The sequence below is a fragment of the Peromyscus leucopus genome, chromosome 12 (assembly GCF_004664715.2).
Source record: "Peromyscus leucopus breed LL Stock chromosome 12, UCI_PerLeu_2.1, whole genome shotgun sequence".
In the NCBI taxonomy this organism is placed as follows: Eukaryota; Metazoa; Chordata; class Mammalia; order Rodentia; family Cricetidae; genus Peromyscus; species Peromyscus leucopus.
The window spans coordinates 79,581,077-79,598,105 of record NC_051073.1 but is presented as its reverse complement, the minus strand read 5'-3'; the positions used below and the strand labels follow the sequence as shown (position 1 = coordinate 79,598,105).

General features: G+C 44.4%; 1 protein-coding gene across 1 annotated transcript; it reads left to right on the top strand.

The window, feature by feature from the left end:
* The first annotated feature begins 7,671 nt into the window (after positions 1-7,671).
* Positions 7,672-16,744, top strand: LOC119088838 (crk-like protein). The gene is made up of 2 exons (XM_037209997.1): positions 7,672-7,735; positions 15,729-16,744. The coding sequence occupies exons 1-2, from the start codon at positions 7,672-7,674 to the stop codon at positions 16,286-16,288; spliced, it is 624 nt and encodes a 207-aa protein (XP_037065892.1). The 3' UTR covers positions 16,289-16,744.
* The last annotated feature ends 285 nt before the right edge of the window (positions 16,745-17,029 follow it).

Sequence of the window (17,029 nt, the reverse complement as noted above, 5' to 3'; positions counted from 1 at the left end):
AGGACACCTACTAAAAGTCAAAGAATTTCTTTTTTAGGATAGAAGAAACAAAGCTGTGATGGTACAAAAAGTGTACGGTTAACTACCCAAATCAGTGGAGTTTAAACAATAGAGAAGGGGCTAGGCTTGACAGCTTAGTGAGGGAAGGTGTTTGCAAGGAAAGCTTGATGACCGAGTGTGGTCCCTAAACCGTACAAATGTGGAAGGAGAAGCAGCTCTACAGCGTTGTCCTTTATCCTCAGTACTGCACCACCTCTGGGAAACATGAAGGTGCTAGTAGATGCTGGCAGGTGCTATCACCTTTCCTAATTTCAGTGTAGGAGCTTGTATAAACTTAGGAAGTATAATGTTTGGTAATATATTTAAGTAAATTACTTATCTAATTTGTGAAAGTGGATTATATTATTGACTTCAGGCCTTTATTAAAATATGCTTGCAACAATGTAACAGGTGTTGGAGAAAACCTAAGTTAATTATTAGATTCCCCTGAGGAGGAAAAATGTGTATTGCAGTGGCTTCCTCTTGTTTACAAAATGTAATTGGACTTCATATGTCTTCTCAGGTACCAGTTTTCTGTATTACCAATGTAATTTTCTGAAATTTTCCTTAGCTCTACTTGACACACATTCGTATCTTTTATGTTACACTAAATTTCCAAATGAAAACCATAACCAAGTCATAATTATTTCTAACATAACTGTTCTTCTTATAACTGCAAAGGCATTATAAATTTTAGAATAGATGGCAATGTCCCTTGAGAGATACTCTTTTAATATCTCAAAACTTAAATATAACTACTGATATTTTCTTGACTTGATAAATTGAGGGGAAAACCACAAGTATCTGTACAAACACATACTTAACAAAATAACAGAAATATTCGTGTAAGTTTTAATTTGTCTCTGCAAATGATCACGTGGCCTTAGCTGGTATTTCTAACTACCTTCCTCCACTACCCATTCTGCACTTCCTCCATCCTCAGCAGGTCTTGACTTTTCCTGGAGGAAACCACACCTTCCTTCCTGAAGGGTCTGTGCCCTTTGTCATCCTTCCTGGATCAGGCTGTTGTCATTTCCCATTGACTTTAATCACAGGACTTGGTGGCACCAAGAGACCCTAAAGGATCTCCTGCACTGCAGACATAATCTGTCCTCCTCCACTGGGAGAAGCAATCCAATTTCCCCTTGGTAATCTGGATCAGTCACCCCTCTTAATATTGGTGTGTCTTTCCTAGTCTGTTGGCTTAAGGGCATCAGAAGCCCACAGTGGCCAGGGGGAAGTCAGCTTCCAACCCAGTGGAATGTTGCTGTGTCTCCTGACAGGAGAGCTTCTCCATCTAGAACCTAAACTTCTAGGCCAGCAGAACTTAAGGTTGCAGGAACAGGAAGCAAAAAATGTTCCTCACTATCACCTAAGGGAGATAGTGAGTGGAACCATTTCCTCTTCCACCCCTTGATTCCTGGACCTGTGGATCTTGGCTAGGGGAGAAACTGTACCATATATTGGATGCTGATTCAAAGCATATAGTGCCTTAAGGAGAGCCTGCCCCAACTCTCCAGGGTGCTGCCACCTAATTGGTGCTGTAGTTACGTCTTTAAAAGGTCCTTCCAGCTTCCTGTCAGGCCAGAGGCTTCAGGATGGTGAAGACTAGTGGTGAGACCAGTGGATTCCTTGATTGTTGGCTTACTGTTGCATGTCTCTGGCGTGAAGTGAGTTCTTTGGTCAGAAGCAATACTGTGTGGAATACCATGTTGGTGGATCAGACATTCTATCAGTCCACAGATGGTGGTTTTGGCTGAAGCATTAAGTGTGGGAAAGGGAAATCCATAACCAGAATAAGTATCTCCTGAAGCTTATTACAATGCTTTGTCCTTTCCACAGAGGAAGTGGCCAGTGTAGTCAACCCGCCACCAGGTTGCTTAGCTGGTCACTCCAGGGAATGGTGCCGTATCTAGGGCTCAGTGTTGGTCTCTGCTGTTGGCCGATCTGGCACTGTAGCCAGGTCAGCCTTGGTGAGTGGATATCCATGTTGTTGGGCCCATGCATAACCACCACCTCTACCACTATGACCACTTTGTGGGCCAGTGACAGGAAGGCTGGGGGAAAAGACTGTCTACAGAATGGGTCATCTTACCTACTTGATTATTGAACTCCTCCACTGAAAAAGAAAAAAAAAAAAAAAAAGAACTCCTCCACTGTAGAAGTCACCTTCTGATGAGCATTTACCTGGGAAACAAATATCTTCACATTCTTTGTCCATTTGGAGAGATCTCTCCACATCTTCCCCAGATGTCTTTCTCACCAGTTTCCCAATCACTCTTTCCAAGCCCCTGATCATCCAGCCAGAATGTTGGCTAAAACCCATGAATCAGTGAACAGTCACACATCTGGCCATTTCTTCTTCCAAACAAAATGTATGACCATGTGTACTGCCTGAATTGCCATGAGTTGTGCCCATAGTGAAGATTTGTGTCTTTCAGGGTTGTCTCAGAAAGGGGCTGTAATGCTGCAGCTGTCAACTTCTGGGTGGTGCCTGGTGCCTTCATGATGTACAGAACCGTCAGTAAACCATGCCCTAGTCTTCTCTTCCTCAGTCAACTAATCATAGGGCACACCCCATGAGGCTGCAGGTGCATGCTTGGAAGCAGATGGCATTATAATGGGCGTAGTAAACCATAGACATTTGGGCAACTTTGTCAAGTAACTTGCTTGTGTCTTCAGAACCTGCCTGGGACCGATCATGTATATACCAATTCCATTTTTATAGCTTGATAGGTCAGATAATACCCAGGTCATGATGGGCAGCTCAGGTCACGTGGTAACCTGGTGGCCCATTATAAAACTTTCAGTTTCCACTTAGGCACAATAGCAGGCGAAGAACTATCTTTCAGAGGGAGAATAATTGTCTGCGGATGATGATAGAGCCTTGCTCAAAATCTCAAAGGTTTCTCTGTGATTCAGCTATAGGGACCTGCCAAAGGCTCCAACCAGCATCCCTATCTGTCACTGACACCCCAAGTACCATTGGGTCTGCTGGATCATTTGGTCCAAGTGGTAGAGCAGCCTGTGCAGCAGCCTGGACCTGCTGAAGAGCCTCCTCCTGTTCCACATCCCACACAAAGCTAGCAGCTTTCTGAGTCACTTAGTATATGGGCCGGTATAACACACCCAAGTAGGGAATGTGCTGTCTCCAGAATTCTAATGGGCCCACTAAACATTGTGTTTATTTCTTGGTGGTGGGAGGGGCCAGATGCAATACCTTGTCCTTCACCTTAGAAGAAATATCTCTGCATGCCCCATACCACTGAACTCCTAAGAATTTCACTCAGGTAGTAAGTAGGCCCTTGAAATTTGGTTGGATTTTCTTATCTGATGTGCATGTGTTAACAAGAAGTCTAAACCTCTTGCTCACATGGTCCAGTCCGCATAGTGTCATCAATATAGTGAACCGATGTGATATTTTGTTGAAGAGATCCCTTCAAATGAAATGACACAAGGCTGCAAAGTTAATATATCCTAATAAAGTAAAACTGTAAATGTATACTGCTGGCCTTGCCAACTGAAAGCAAATTGCTTCTTGTGGTCCTTATAGACAGGTACCAAGAAAAAGGCATTTGCTAGATCAGTAGCTGCATGTCATGTACTAGGAGATGTGTTAAATTGCTTTAGTAAGGACACCACATCTGGTACCGCAGTTGCAATTGAAGTCACAACTTGATTGAGTTTTTCATAGTCAATTGTCATTCTCCACAATCCATCCGTCTTCTACACTGGCCAGATAGGAGAGTTACAGGGAGATGTGGTGGGAACCACAATGCCTGCCTGCATCTTCAAGTCCTTGACAGTGGCACTGATTTCTGCAATTCCTCCAGGGATGTGATACTGTTTTTTGTTTGTTTGTTTTGTTTTTGAGACAGGGTTTCTCTATGTAGCTTTGGAACCTTTCCTGGAACTCACTCTGTAGCCCATGCTGGCCTCGAACTCACAGAGATCCACCTGCCTCTGCCTCTCAAGTGTTGGGATTAAAGGTGTGCGCCACCACCATCCGGTTGTGATCCTCTTTTTGATTCACTATTTTCCCAGGCAGAGACAACTCCGGATGTTTCATGTAGCCTTTCCAATCATAATAGCCCTCATTCCACAGGACAGGGAGCCAATGTGAGAATTCTGACAACAGCTTCTAAGTGTATCGATCCCAATTATACATTTTGTGACTGCTTTAATAACCATAGGATGAGTTCTGTGAGACAGACTTTAGCCAAAACTCCATTAATTCCCTGATCTCCATAAGCTCCTACTTTAAATGGAGGACCACAGTGTTTCTTGGGGTTTCCCAGAATCAGTGTTAATTCAGAACCAGTATACAGTAGACACCGGAAAAGTCTGATTGTTTTATTTTTTTTTCCCAGTGTAGATCCTAACAGTAAAACTCTTAGGTGTTTTATCAAAGTCCTCCCGCGGGGAACCTGGTTGTCCCTTCATTCATTTTGGGTCTGCAAACCGGCTCATCTGGAAATTGGTTCATGGACTGAGATTCCCTTTTTCTTTCTTTCTTTCTTTTTTTTTTTTTTTTTTTTGGTTTTTCGAGACGGGGTTTCTCTGCGTAGTTTTGCGCCTTTCCTGGAGCTCACTTGGTAGCCCAGGCTGGCCTCGAACTCACAGAGATCCGCCTGCCTCTGCCTCCTGAGTGCTGGGATTAAAGGCGTGCGCCACCACCGCCCGGCCAAGATTCCCTTTTTCAATGATCAGATCTAACATTCATTTGTTTGAGGATTTTTTCTGCTTATACAGACCAAACAAACATGCAGTAGACTTCTGTTTTAGGGTTTCAATTGCTGTGAAGAGACACCATGACCATGACAACTCTTACAAAGGAAAACATTTAATTGGGGCAGCCTCACAGGTTCAGAGGTTTAGTCCATTATCATCATGGTGGGAAGCATGGTAGCATGCAGTCAGATACGGTGCTGGAGAAGGAGCTGAGAGTTCTACATCTGGATCGGCAGGCAGCAGGAAGAAAGTGAGTGATATTTGGCCTGGTTATGAGACCTCAAAGCCCACCCTCAGTGACATACTTCTTCCAACAAAGCCACACGTACTCCAGCAAGATCATACCTCCTAATCCACTCCCTGTGGGGACTATTTTATTTCAAACCACTACATTCCTCTCCCTGGCCCCCATAGGCTTGTAGACATATCACAATACAGAAATTCATTAAGTCCAACTTTAAAAGTCTGTATAGTCTATGAAAGTCCAAAGTCTCTTCTGAGACTCATGCAATCTCTTAACTGTAATCCTGTAGATGTAACCAACCGTCTTATTAAGTAAGAAACACAACCGGGCGGTGGTGGCGCACCCCTTTAATCCCAGCACTCGGGAGGCAGAGCCAGGTGGATCTCTGTGAGTTCGAGGCCAGCCTGGGCTACCAAGTGAGTTCCAGGAAAGGCGCAAAGCTACACAGAGAAACCCTGTCTCGAAAAATCAAAAAAAAAAAAAAAAAGAAACACAGAACCAATGTAAAAGAGAAAGCCGAGAGGTCAGAGCTCAGAGCTAAAATCTCACCCTTCCTCCTGTGGTGGTCCTAGCTCTCCGAAAGAGAGCTATTTCCTGTGTGTATGTCTTTTCATAGTCTTTTGTTCTGCCTTCTCATTGGTTGTAAACCCAAACACATGACTGCCTTGTCACTGTCTGTATGTACAGCCCCCCAGGTCTTAAAGGCATATGTCTCCAATGCTGGCTGTATCCCTGAACACACAGAGATCTACCTAGCTCTTCTACCAAGTGCTGGGATTAAAGGCGTGTGCCGCCGCCACCGCCACCGCCACTACCACCACCATCACCACCATCACCACCACGCTCTTGCTATGGCTCTAATAGCTCTGACCCCCAGGCAACTTTATTTATTAACATACAATCAAAATCACATTTCACTACAATTAGAATACCACCACATAATCCCCTATAAAATCAAAATAAAAAAGCAAATCACATACTTCTAGCATATAATGGCACAGATACACATTGCTGTTCCAAAATGGAGGAAAGGGAGGATAGCGAGGAAATACTGGACCAAAGCAAGACTGAAAAGCAGTTGGGCAATCTCTAAACTCCATGTCTGATGTCAGAGTGCTCTTCACATCACCAACTTCTTTCAGCTTTATTAACTGCAACACACTTCTTTCTCTTGGGCTGGTTCCACTCGCTCTTAGCAGCTCTCTTTGGCAGGTATCCCACAGCTCTGTCATCTCCAGCATTTTGGGGTCTCCCAGGCAATCCAGGCTTCACCTTCACAGCTTCGTGAAATGATCTCTCTAGGCCTCCATGCATGGACACCCCTGACACATGCATGGCTTTAGAGGCTTTCCTTAGTCATGGAGGGAGATTCCATAATGCCTTTCTTCTATCCTTGACTCTAAAGCCAGAACCATGTGGCTGAAGCTGCCAAGTTCTACTGCTTGCTGGGGCTGGAACATGACCCCCTCATTCAATTACATCTTCACCAGCTTTCTGTTTTTAGTGGTTTCCTTCACTGCCTAAGCTTGACTGTCCACGGCTTCTTATTTCATGCTGGGAAACACCATGATTGATTAACCAGTACCAAAGGTTGATAAGAATGACTTTGCCTGTGCTGCCCATTATGGTTCAGGCCATTATGGACTTGGCTTTGTCTACGCTCTCTATTACTGTGACTGTGATCACCTCACCTTTAGTGATTCAGTGCTGCTGCCACCTGGCCCTGCTACTTTGAGGCCCCATTAAACCCATTGCATGGTCCAGCTTTATGTTCCTTCCATCATTATCCCTCACCCCTAAGATCCATTCTGCACCTTCCCCAGACTTCTGCTTGAATGACAGGGTCATAGCACTGGGAATGTTGAAGTTTCTAAGCGTGCCCTGGAAGAGAATCTTCTCACCAGCAGCCACAGAGCTCAAGATACTCTATGGAAAATCACACTGAAGCCCTCATGATAAGGTTGGCATAATTACAACTAAATTAAAGTCCCAGCCTCAGAAGGTGCTGGAAGTTAAAGTAAGGGCATTGACTAGAAAAGAATGGGACCCTGTATCTTGGAATGGAGATGTATAGGAGAACCCTATTGAAACTGAGAACTTGAACCCTCAGACTCTCAAGGTTTATCTCACCCGAGGAAGAAGTCTCTCCACCCTCAGCAGATATACTCCCACCCCCAACCCCTGAAATATTGCCTTTTCCAGCTTTGACTGAGGAAATTAATCCTTCAATGTCTGCTAAACCAGCAGTGACTTTCTCTGAAGGAAATGCCAGACAAGGCAAGGCAACACTGATGTCCCTCAGGGCCCACCTACAGTTGCCTCTAGACCTCTAACCAGAATAAAGGCTAAGCAGGCTCCTCAAGGGGAGGGATAAAGTGCAGTCCATGAGTAGGTATGCTATACTACTAACAGCTTAATGAGTTTGCTAATTCATTCAAGCAGAAGTCTGGGGAAGGTGCAGGAATGGATCTTAGGGGTGAGGGATAATGATGGAAGGAACGTAAAGCTGGACCAGGCCGAGTTTATTGATATGGATCAATTTTAGTATTTTTCAACAATTTAATCCATGTAAACAATGAATCTTGATCATGTCCACCCCAACCCTCCCCATCCCCAGAGATGCCCCCCCCCAGTCCTCTCATGTTTGTGTTGGTGACATGGATGGAGTGCAGTCGTGCTGCAGTGGCACACTCACTGACTGTGTTGAGCTGATGTGTGCGGGTGAGCACAGCCGCTGTGAGTTCCCGAGTGCATCAGAAGCCAGCACTTCACAGCCTCCCCATTGTCCGGCTCTTTTCTCTTCTGTGACCCCTCTTCCTTCATGCCACAGTTTCACCAGTGGGCACATTCTACCTAGAACGTAGGTATTGTAGCTTACAGAGTTCACCACTGTAGCATCCAGGAGGGAATTTGCAGATCAGTTTCAGCTTGATTTTTCTATTTACTACAATGAAAAGGTACCTTCAGCAATAGGGTGTTACCATCTAGCTGTGGAAGGTAGTGGTGAACAATGGTAATAGCCTATGTCTTGGGGGTGCCTCCTAGGCCTCCTAGACCATAACTCACAAGGAATCCAGCTCTGGCACTGAGATTCTCATTTAATAACTCAATGTCTTCTTGGAGCAGCATTGTCCTCACATGCATGGTATATGTTCAGGCTCCTTTTAAAACTTAGTATTTTTGTTTTGTTTTGAGGCAGGGTCTCATTATGTAGCCCTGCCTGGGCTCAAATTCACTGGGGTCTGTCTGCCTCTTTCTCTGAAGTGCAGGGATTAATGACACGTACCATCGTGCCAGCCAAAACTCCTTTCAAGAAATTATATATTTATTAATTTAAAAATGATTTTATGTGTATGGGTATTTTGTCTGCATGTATTACCAGTGCACCATGTTGATGAGTGCCTGTGGCAGCCAGCAGAGGATGTGAAATCCCTAGAACTGGAGTTACAGACAGTTAGGAGCCACCATGTGGGCGCTGGGAATCTAAAGAGCAGCCAGTGCTCTAAACTCAGACCCATCTGTAATTCCAGTTCCAGGGCATCTGATACCCTTCTGGCCTCTGCAGACGCTACATGCATGTGGTACATGGACATGTATGCAGGCAAAACACACATCCACATCAAGTAAAAATAAATGAATCTTTTATTGTTTTTAATTATGCCCATACTTATGTGGGTGTGTGCTGTGGGACTGCAAACTGCAACAAACCCTTTCCTCCCCACGTTGCTCTGGTCATAGTGTTTATCACAGCAACAGAACTCCTAAGCTACATGGGGACTGGAGTTTCAGGTGGTTTTTAGCCTCTGTGTGGGTGCCTGCTATCAAACCTGGACCCTTTGCAAAAGCAGCAAATGCGTTTAAGCTGACTCATTTCTCCAGCCCCCAAGAATCTGTTAGTGTCCATGTGATATGTCTGTGTGAGTGTGTCCTGGTGTGTGCGGAGGTCAGAGGACAGTTAGAGGGAATTCATTCTTTTCACCATGGGATCAAATTCCAGTGATCAGGGTTGGACACAAGTACTTTTACCCACTTACCCACTTACTCATCTCACCTGACCGAAAGGAGCATGTGTTTTATGTGTATGAAAGTTTTACCTGTATGTATGTGCATTATATGTATGCCTAGTACTCCTGGAGGCCAGCAGAGGGGGATGGATCCCTTGGAACTGGACTTGTAGACAGTTGTGAGCTGCCATTTGAGAGCTGGGAACTGGAGTCAAGTCTGAGAGACCAGCTTCTCTTGGTGTGAGCCATCTTTCTAGCACCTGTAAACTGTTCTTGATCATGGTGTTTTATCCCACAACAGAAAGTAATCAATGCAAATACGAGGAGTTCACTAGAGCACTTGCTCTGAAACATGAGGACTTTCATTCAAATCCCTAGAACTCATAAAAATCTGGGCCTGGCCATGCACACCATTAATCCCAGTACTTGGGAAGCGGAGGCTGGTCCACATAACAAGTTCCACGGCAGCCAAAAACTTCATAAGAAAATAGTAAGACCTTCTCAGAAGGGGGGGGCATGGCTATATGTGCCTGTAACCCCAGCATTTGGGTGGCAGAGGACAGGTGGGTCCTTGAAAGCTTGCTATCTATCCTGCTATCCTAGCCAAAAAATGGTGAGCTTCTAGTTCACCGAGAGACCCTGTCTCAAGGTGGAGATATCTAATGTATATCTAATTGGTTGCTCTGGCTTGTTCATGTGTACACATGGGTGCATGTACCCACATACTCACATGTATACACCATACATAATAAGATACATACATACAAATAAGATAAAAAGCAATAATTTTAAGACTAATGAGTGCCACAATGCCTAGCATTAAAACATAAAAACCATTTGTAGCCTGCAGACCCCAAAGTCTGTATTGTCTGGTACTTCACAGAAGTTTGCTCTCTTCTGGGAGTCCTGCAGCAGAGCTTCTGTTCTTTGGGAGCCAATGCTGTGCTTTGGGCGGGGCGGGGGGGGGGTGGTCTACTAAGCCCATCTCAAGCACAGTCTTGGAAGGGCTGGTGCTGGTTGGTTGGTTGTCTTTTTGGCATCACATCTGTGTACATTGCTTTTCCATTGCTGTGACTAGATACCTGACAAGGAACAGCTTAGGGAGGAGACTCAGTCACCACGGGCCGGGGAAGCCGGGTACCAGGGGCTTGTGGCAGGGAGTAGACAGGATGTGGAGCCAGGCTGTCAAACTGGAGGATGTGCTGCTGGCAACCCAGGTCCCAAGCACATGAGCCTGTGGGGGACGTGTCCCATTGAAAAGACTGTTCACCCTTTCTGTAGAATGCTCCTGAGTTCTATCAACTCCTGCCCCGACACACAATAATTATGCTTTGTGCTAAGTTTATTCCGGCTCTGTCTCTAAATTAGGATCTTTCAAAAACAAAAGGTTGGTGTTGTTCATATTTTTTGGTCTCATAAATGCTTAATACATCCTAGGGTTAGTGGCTATCTGGTACATGGATTTATTGTTTTGGGTCCACAGTGAAGGTGTAATGGTGCCCTCCTGATCTGTGGTGTTTAACTGTTTGGAGTGATGTTGTTTATTTGTTCCTTTATTTTTGAGACGGGCTCTCTCTCTCTGTGTAGCCTTGGCTAGCAAACACCCTTGGATGAGACCTGAAAGAGGACTTACTATGCTGTAAAGTAAAATCCGTATGGTACACACCAACCTTGGAATAGAATCTCTGCGGTTCTTGAAATAGGAACAGGGATATGCTTTTAAGGTGTATGTGCATGCCACACAAGAGAGTTTGCCTATCAGGAGTTGTTGTGGATGTCTCAAATGCATTGACATAAATTCTTTACCTAAAAGATACAGTTTGTTCTGAAGCTAATTATCTCAGAGGCAGTGAGTGAGGACTTACATAGATTTTTCTGGATGGAAATCTATACCCTGTTGTGTATATCGCTCTTAATGTAGGTGTCAGAATCTGTGCCTCTGGATTGTTGTCGTTATTAAGTCTGTCACCAAGACTACAAACCACAAGCTTGGTGGTATATGCCTGCAGTTCCAGCATTTGGGAACTGGAAGCAGGAGAGCGGTAAGCTAAAGGCCAACCTGGGCTACACATAGTGAGACCATCTTTAAAAAGAAAGTTTTTGGGGCTAGGGAGATGGCTCAGCTTTTTAGAGTACTTGTTACTCTTACAGAGGGTCTGGGTTCAATTCCCAACACCCACATGGTGGCTCATAATCATCCATAACTTGAATTCCAGGGGCTCTGACTCTTTCTGGCCTCTGAAGTGCTAGGTATGCAAGTGCACAGACAGACATGCAGGCGAAATACTCATACACATAAAATAAAACAAGTCTTTAAAAACCAAAAAGCTTGAGGCTTCAGCAGTGGTCCCTCAGTTAAAAGCGCCTGCTGTTCCTTCAGAAGTCCCAGGTTTGGTTCCCAGGACACTCGAGGCAGCTCACTTCTAACTTAAGCCCCAGGGTATCTGATGTCCTCTTCCAGCCTCCCCAGATACTTACGGTTCATGTGCACATGCCCATACACATATACATAATTAACCATGAGGGTAAACCTTTAAAATAAACAAAAGACTTGCTAAACTTTTCCATGAGTAAATATTAACTTTTTCTTATGCTTACTGCTCCCATTGTCCTTTTTTAGGTGGATTGATATTAAGCCATTTGCTCTTGATTAGTAAGAAACAAGGGGTGTTTTTTTTCGTTTTGTTTTTAAATTTAAGTAGTTATTTGTATTAGAAAGTTATTTTTGCCAATTATGTAAGATGCCTTTTGAAAAACAATGTAGTAGCCTGTACCAAGAACCATAAAAAAGTTCAGTTCTGGCCAGGTGGTGGTGGCTCACACCTTTAATCCCAGCGCTTGGGAGGCAGGGTGAGGCAGACTCTGAGTTCAAGACCAGCTTGGTCTACAAAAGAGTTCCAGGACAGCCAGGGCTGTTACACAGAAAACAAAACAAGTTCAGTTCTTTACCTTTGGGCATTTATAGAAAGTCTAATGTTGAGAAAATATACCTAATGGAAGAGTGTGTGTATAGCACTCTAAAAATCACAGGTTCAGATCCCAGCACCAAGAAAAAGAGAAAAGAAACCAAAACTATACTCAAAGGGGCCCACAACATTGAGGAAGCTTGGAGCCAGAGAGACAGCTCAACAGCGTAGAGTACATGTTGCTCTTGCAGAGGATCTGGGGAAAATTAGAAAAAAACTAATATCCAGGGTTGCTTCATTGAGTAGCCTTACAGAATAAAATATCCTGCCAGAAAGGTAATCATGAAGCATGCAGAAACACCCTTGCTGACATTAAGTATAGAAATTCTCATAGGTAGGTATATACAGGACTTGAAGAAAGCCATAAACTATCTGGGCATGGTAGCACACCTTTAATCCCAGCACTTGGTAAGGCAGAAGCAGGTGGATCTCTGTGAGTTTGAGGCCAGCCTGGTCTACAGAGTGAGTTCCCGATAGTGCTACATAGAGAGACTCTCTCAAAAACAAAACAAAAAGTTTCAAAGGCCAGCAAGATGTCTCAGTGGGTAAAGTTGCTTGTCATCAAACCTGACAAGCGGAGTTTAACCTCTGGAATCTACTGGTAGAAAGGGGAGACTGACTCCTGCACGTTGTCCTTTGACCTCCGTGTGCACTTCCAGGAATGAGTGAGCACCCCAAAATACACACTAAATAAACAACATAAAACATGTCAGGGTAGCTATAGGGAATGTTACTTAGGTCACTAATCAGAGGAAAGAAAGAAAATGAGCATTAGATAAGTGAAGATAAAATAAATTAGAATAATACATGAATGATTAAACCAGTAAACCCATATCCCTCAGGACAGTGCTAGAATGGGCACGGTGATGGTCTTGCTGCTGAAGCCATCTCCTAAGGAGGTGTGGACCCTGATTAAAACTGAGATTCTTTTCAATCTGGTAGATTCTGTGCTTCAGGAAAAATTGGGAAAGGTAGTGGTAAGCGGTTTCTCCCCAGATTTGGCACATTGGCATATTTTCGGAATATTTCCTGGGTGAAGAGAGACTTCCGTACTAGTTTTTCATAAGCTGTTACTGAAGAGCAGATATTATGTTTCTCAAACCTGTTTGTTTTCCTTAACTGGTGCTGGGAGAGAACCCAGGGCTTTGTGCTACCATGTGACTGAACTACACTCCCAGCTGGGACTCTGGACGTGCATTCTCCACAGCAAATACATGTTGACTATGTAAACCCAGTGGTAGTGGGGCTGATGGTTGTGAATTTTGCAGTACAACTTTTATTTTAATGGTTAGGTGATAATTCTTGTTAAAGATAGAATTTGGGATCCTTTAAAAATTTGGCAAGCGCTGAGTGATGGTGGCACACGCCTTTAATCCCAGCACTTGGGAGGCAGAGGCAGGCGGATCTCTGTGAGTTCGAGACCAACCTGGTCTACAGAGTGAGATCCAGGACAGGCATCAAAACTACACAGAGAGGGGCTGGAGAGATAGCTCAGCGGTTAAGAGCACTGGCTGTTCTTCCAGAGGTCCTGAGTTCAATTCCCAGCAACCACATGGTGGTTCACAACCATCCATAATAAGAGCTGGTGCCCTCTTCTGGCCACAGGTGTATGTGCAGACAGAACACTGTATACATGATAAATAAATAAATCTTTACAAAAAAAAAAAAAAAAAAAACTACACAGAGAAACCCTGTCACAAGAAAAAAAAAAAAAAAAAAAAACATTGGCAAGCATGTAAGCCCTTTGCTTGGGTATGTATTCATATGTGTACATGTGAATGTGTGTAAGTACATGTGTATGCTTACATGTGAGGGCCAAAGGTTGACAGTGAGTGTGTTCCTCAGAAATTGCTCTTCAGGGCTGAAGAGATGGCTGTCTTAGTTAATTTTCTATGCAGTGATAAGACACCTTGGCAAAGGGGACTTAGAGAAGAAAATGTATATTGGGGCTCGTGGTCTCACAGGACTCCAGTCCATGACCATTGTGGGGGGAGCATGGCAGCAGCTTATATTCTGAATCACAGGCACAAGCCAGGGGGAGGGGGGGAGGGAGAGATGGATGACTGGAAGGGCATCGGCCTTTTCGAATCTTTTCTAGCAAGGCCACACCTCCTGATCCTTCCCAAAAGGTTCCACCAACTGAACTATTCAAACACATGAGCCTATAGGGGCCATTCTCATTTAAATCACTACAGTGTCTCAGCAGTTAAGAGGACCCAGATTTGAGTCTCAGCACCCACATAGTGTCTCAAAACAGTCTGTAACTCCAGTCTTGGGGAATCTGACATCTGGCTTCTGTGACACAGCACACACATGGTATACAGACATACATGCAGACAAAACACCCATGCAAATGATGAAATGTTTTAAAAAAATCACTTTCCACCTTTTGTTTTAACTTACTTATTTTGCAGGGTTTGGGGCACATTGCCACAGCACACATGTGAAGTCAAAGGGTCAGGATTCAGTCAGGGTCTCTCTCGTTTTTGCTGTTTCAGAGAGTGTTCCAGACTAGTTAGCCCTAAAGCTTCTAGGTGACTCTTGCCTTGGCTCTCATCTCATTCTAGGAGTGCTGGGGTTACAGGTGCCACCACATCCAGCTTTTCACGAGACTCTCGCGGATCAAACTCAGAGCCGCAAGCTTGTACAGCCAACACCTTTCCCCACTGAGTAACTTCCCTGGCCCCTCTACCTTCCTTTTTGAGACAGGGTCTCTTACCAAGCCTGCTGGCTGGCCACAGAACTTCCCCGCCTTGGCTTCCCCTGTGCCGGCCGACCCTACAGGTACTTCAGGCCATGCGTGACCTTTCACTTAGGCACTAGAGGTTTGAACTCAGTTATTTGTGTCATAATCACTTCAATGACCATCTCTCCACCCCGTCTTTCTTTCTTTCTTTTTATTGTTGTTCTTTGTTTTGTTCTTCCGGTGAAACTTCCTTAAAACAGTAAAAACAAAAGAACTGTGGAGGACTGTTTGGAAAGTAGTTCAACTTGAATTTTTAAAACTTGGACTAAAAGAGAATGTTTGGATTTTGGTTTCGTTTGTTAGAGACAGCTCAGACCCAGGCCTTGTTTACAGTAGGCGAGTACTGCCCTTCCCTCCCTCTCAGTCCTTTTCTTTCTGAGCCAGGACTCATGTTCAGCTCTGGTGGATGACCTGGAACTTGCTCTATAGGTCACACTGGCCCGGAACTTAGAGATCTGTCTGCCTCTGCCTTCCTGGGGATGGGTTAAAGGCGTGTGCACCACAGTCAGTCACACACACATCCCATCTTACTACACACTTGACTTCTTTTTCTGTGTTTTGTTTTGTTTGTTTTTTAGTTTTATCAGCTGGGGAGGAGGGTACAGACATGTATGTGGTCAGAGGATAACTGTGTGGAGTTGGTTCTCTCCAGCATTCACATTGATTGGGAGCTCAAGTTCGGGTCATAAGGTGTGCACAGTAAACATACTGCCGAGCCAGCTAAGTGGCCGTGGTGTTCACAGATGGAGAGTGTGAGAGAATGTGTCTGTGATGGTTGTGATGAATTCAGATCAGTTATCTGGAAACACAACCTTCTCGAAACCCATTGTGGGTGATGGTGCATGTGACCTTGTGCACACATGACACAGAGTCTATTTAAGGTTTAGAAAGTACAGCCAGAGTGTGCAGTGACAAACATGCTTAATTACTGAGAGTACAGTGAAGGGGGGTAGAGAAGGGGGTGATAGAGTGAGGACGTCTGTCCAGTATAGAATAAGATAAGACTCTTCTTCAGAATAATTCTGTTTCTCTCTTAAGGTATCCAAGTCCACCCATGGGTTCTGTCTCAGCACCCAACTTGTCTGCAGCAGAAGAAAATGTGGAGTATGTACGGACTCTCTATGACTTTCCTGGGAATGATGCTGAAGACCTACCCTTTAAGAAGGGTGAGATTCTAGTGATAATAGAAAAGCCTGAAGAACAGTGGTGGAGTGCTCGGAACAAGGATGGCCGGGTTGGAATGATTCCTGTCCCTTACGTTGAAAAGCTTGTGAGGTCCTCACCACATGGAAAGCATGGAAATAGGAATTCTAACAGTTATGGCATCCCAGAACCTGCTCACGCGTACGCTCAACCTCAGACCACAACTCCTCTACCTACAGTTGCCAGTACTCCTGGGGCAGCCATCAACCCTTTGCCATCCACACAGAATGGACCTGTCTTTGCAAAAGCAATCCAGAAGAGAGTACCGTGTGCTTATGACAAGACCGCCTTGGCACTGGAGGTAAACCTTATCAAGACTGGCCTTTGCAGAGCATGGGTTTCATTTTTAATTTGAAGTTAGCTATCCATTTAAAGTGACTTGTGTTCTTGGGAATTAGACGGGGGTTCAGAGGATGCACTATTAATGTCTTGTCCTTGCCTAGTCGTCATTTCAGTCCAGGTACCCAGCCTGCTTGTTCTCCTTTCTGCTCCCAAAGCCTCATAGGTAGTTGGTTTTCTTTCCAGCAGGGAAAATGATAATTAGAAAGACCCATTACCTATGAGCAAAATTAGCATTCAGAGGTACAGTAATACTTGTATAAATCCATATCTCCAACATTGTAATTAAGGAGCAATACAAATAAAATGTCTTAAAATTTAGCTAGGTAGAGAAATGAGTTTAAAATATATTGGCCCTTGCTTGTTACAGATTCTGTAGATGTATGAAATAGAACTTGAACTGTCACTGTCATTTTGGTTTTTGGGGACAGGATTTCTCTGTGTAGTCCTGGTGGTCCTGGAACTTGTTCTGTAGCCCAGGCTGACCTCAGACTCAGGAGATCTGCCTGGCTCTGCCTCCCGAGTGCTGGGATTAAAAGGTGTGCATCACCACTGTCTGATTTAGAAATAGAATTTCGAGGACAGTTCTTGGGCAAACATGTATTGCTTAGTATTTCTTTTTTGCTTGTTTAAGTGCTGGCATTAAAGGCATGCACTACCACGCCCGCTTGTTCTGTTTTAAGATAGTCTTACATAGCTGAGGCGAAGCAGTACCCCAGATCCTCCTAGCTCTGCTTTCCAAGTGCTGGATTACAAG

Excerpts from the sequence above, each read along its gene's own strand:
- LOC119088838 (XM_037209997.1), top strand. The coding sequence starts at position 7,672 with ATGGATGGAGTGCAGTCGTGCTGCAGTGGCACACTCACTGACTGTGTT. Across the intron at positions 7,736-15,728 it reads TGTTGAGCTGATGTGTGCGG|ATAAGACTCTTCTTCAGAAT; the intron begins GTGAGCACAGCC and ends GTATAGAATAAG.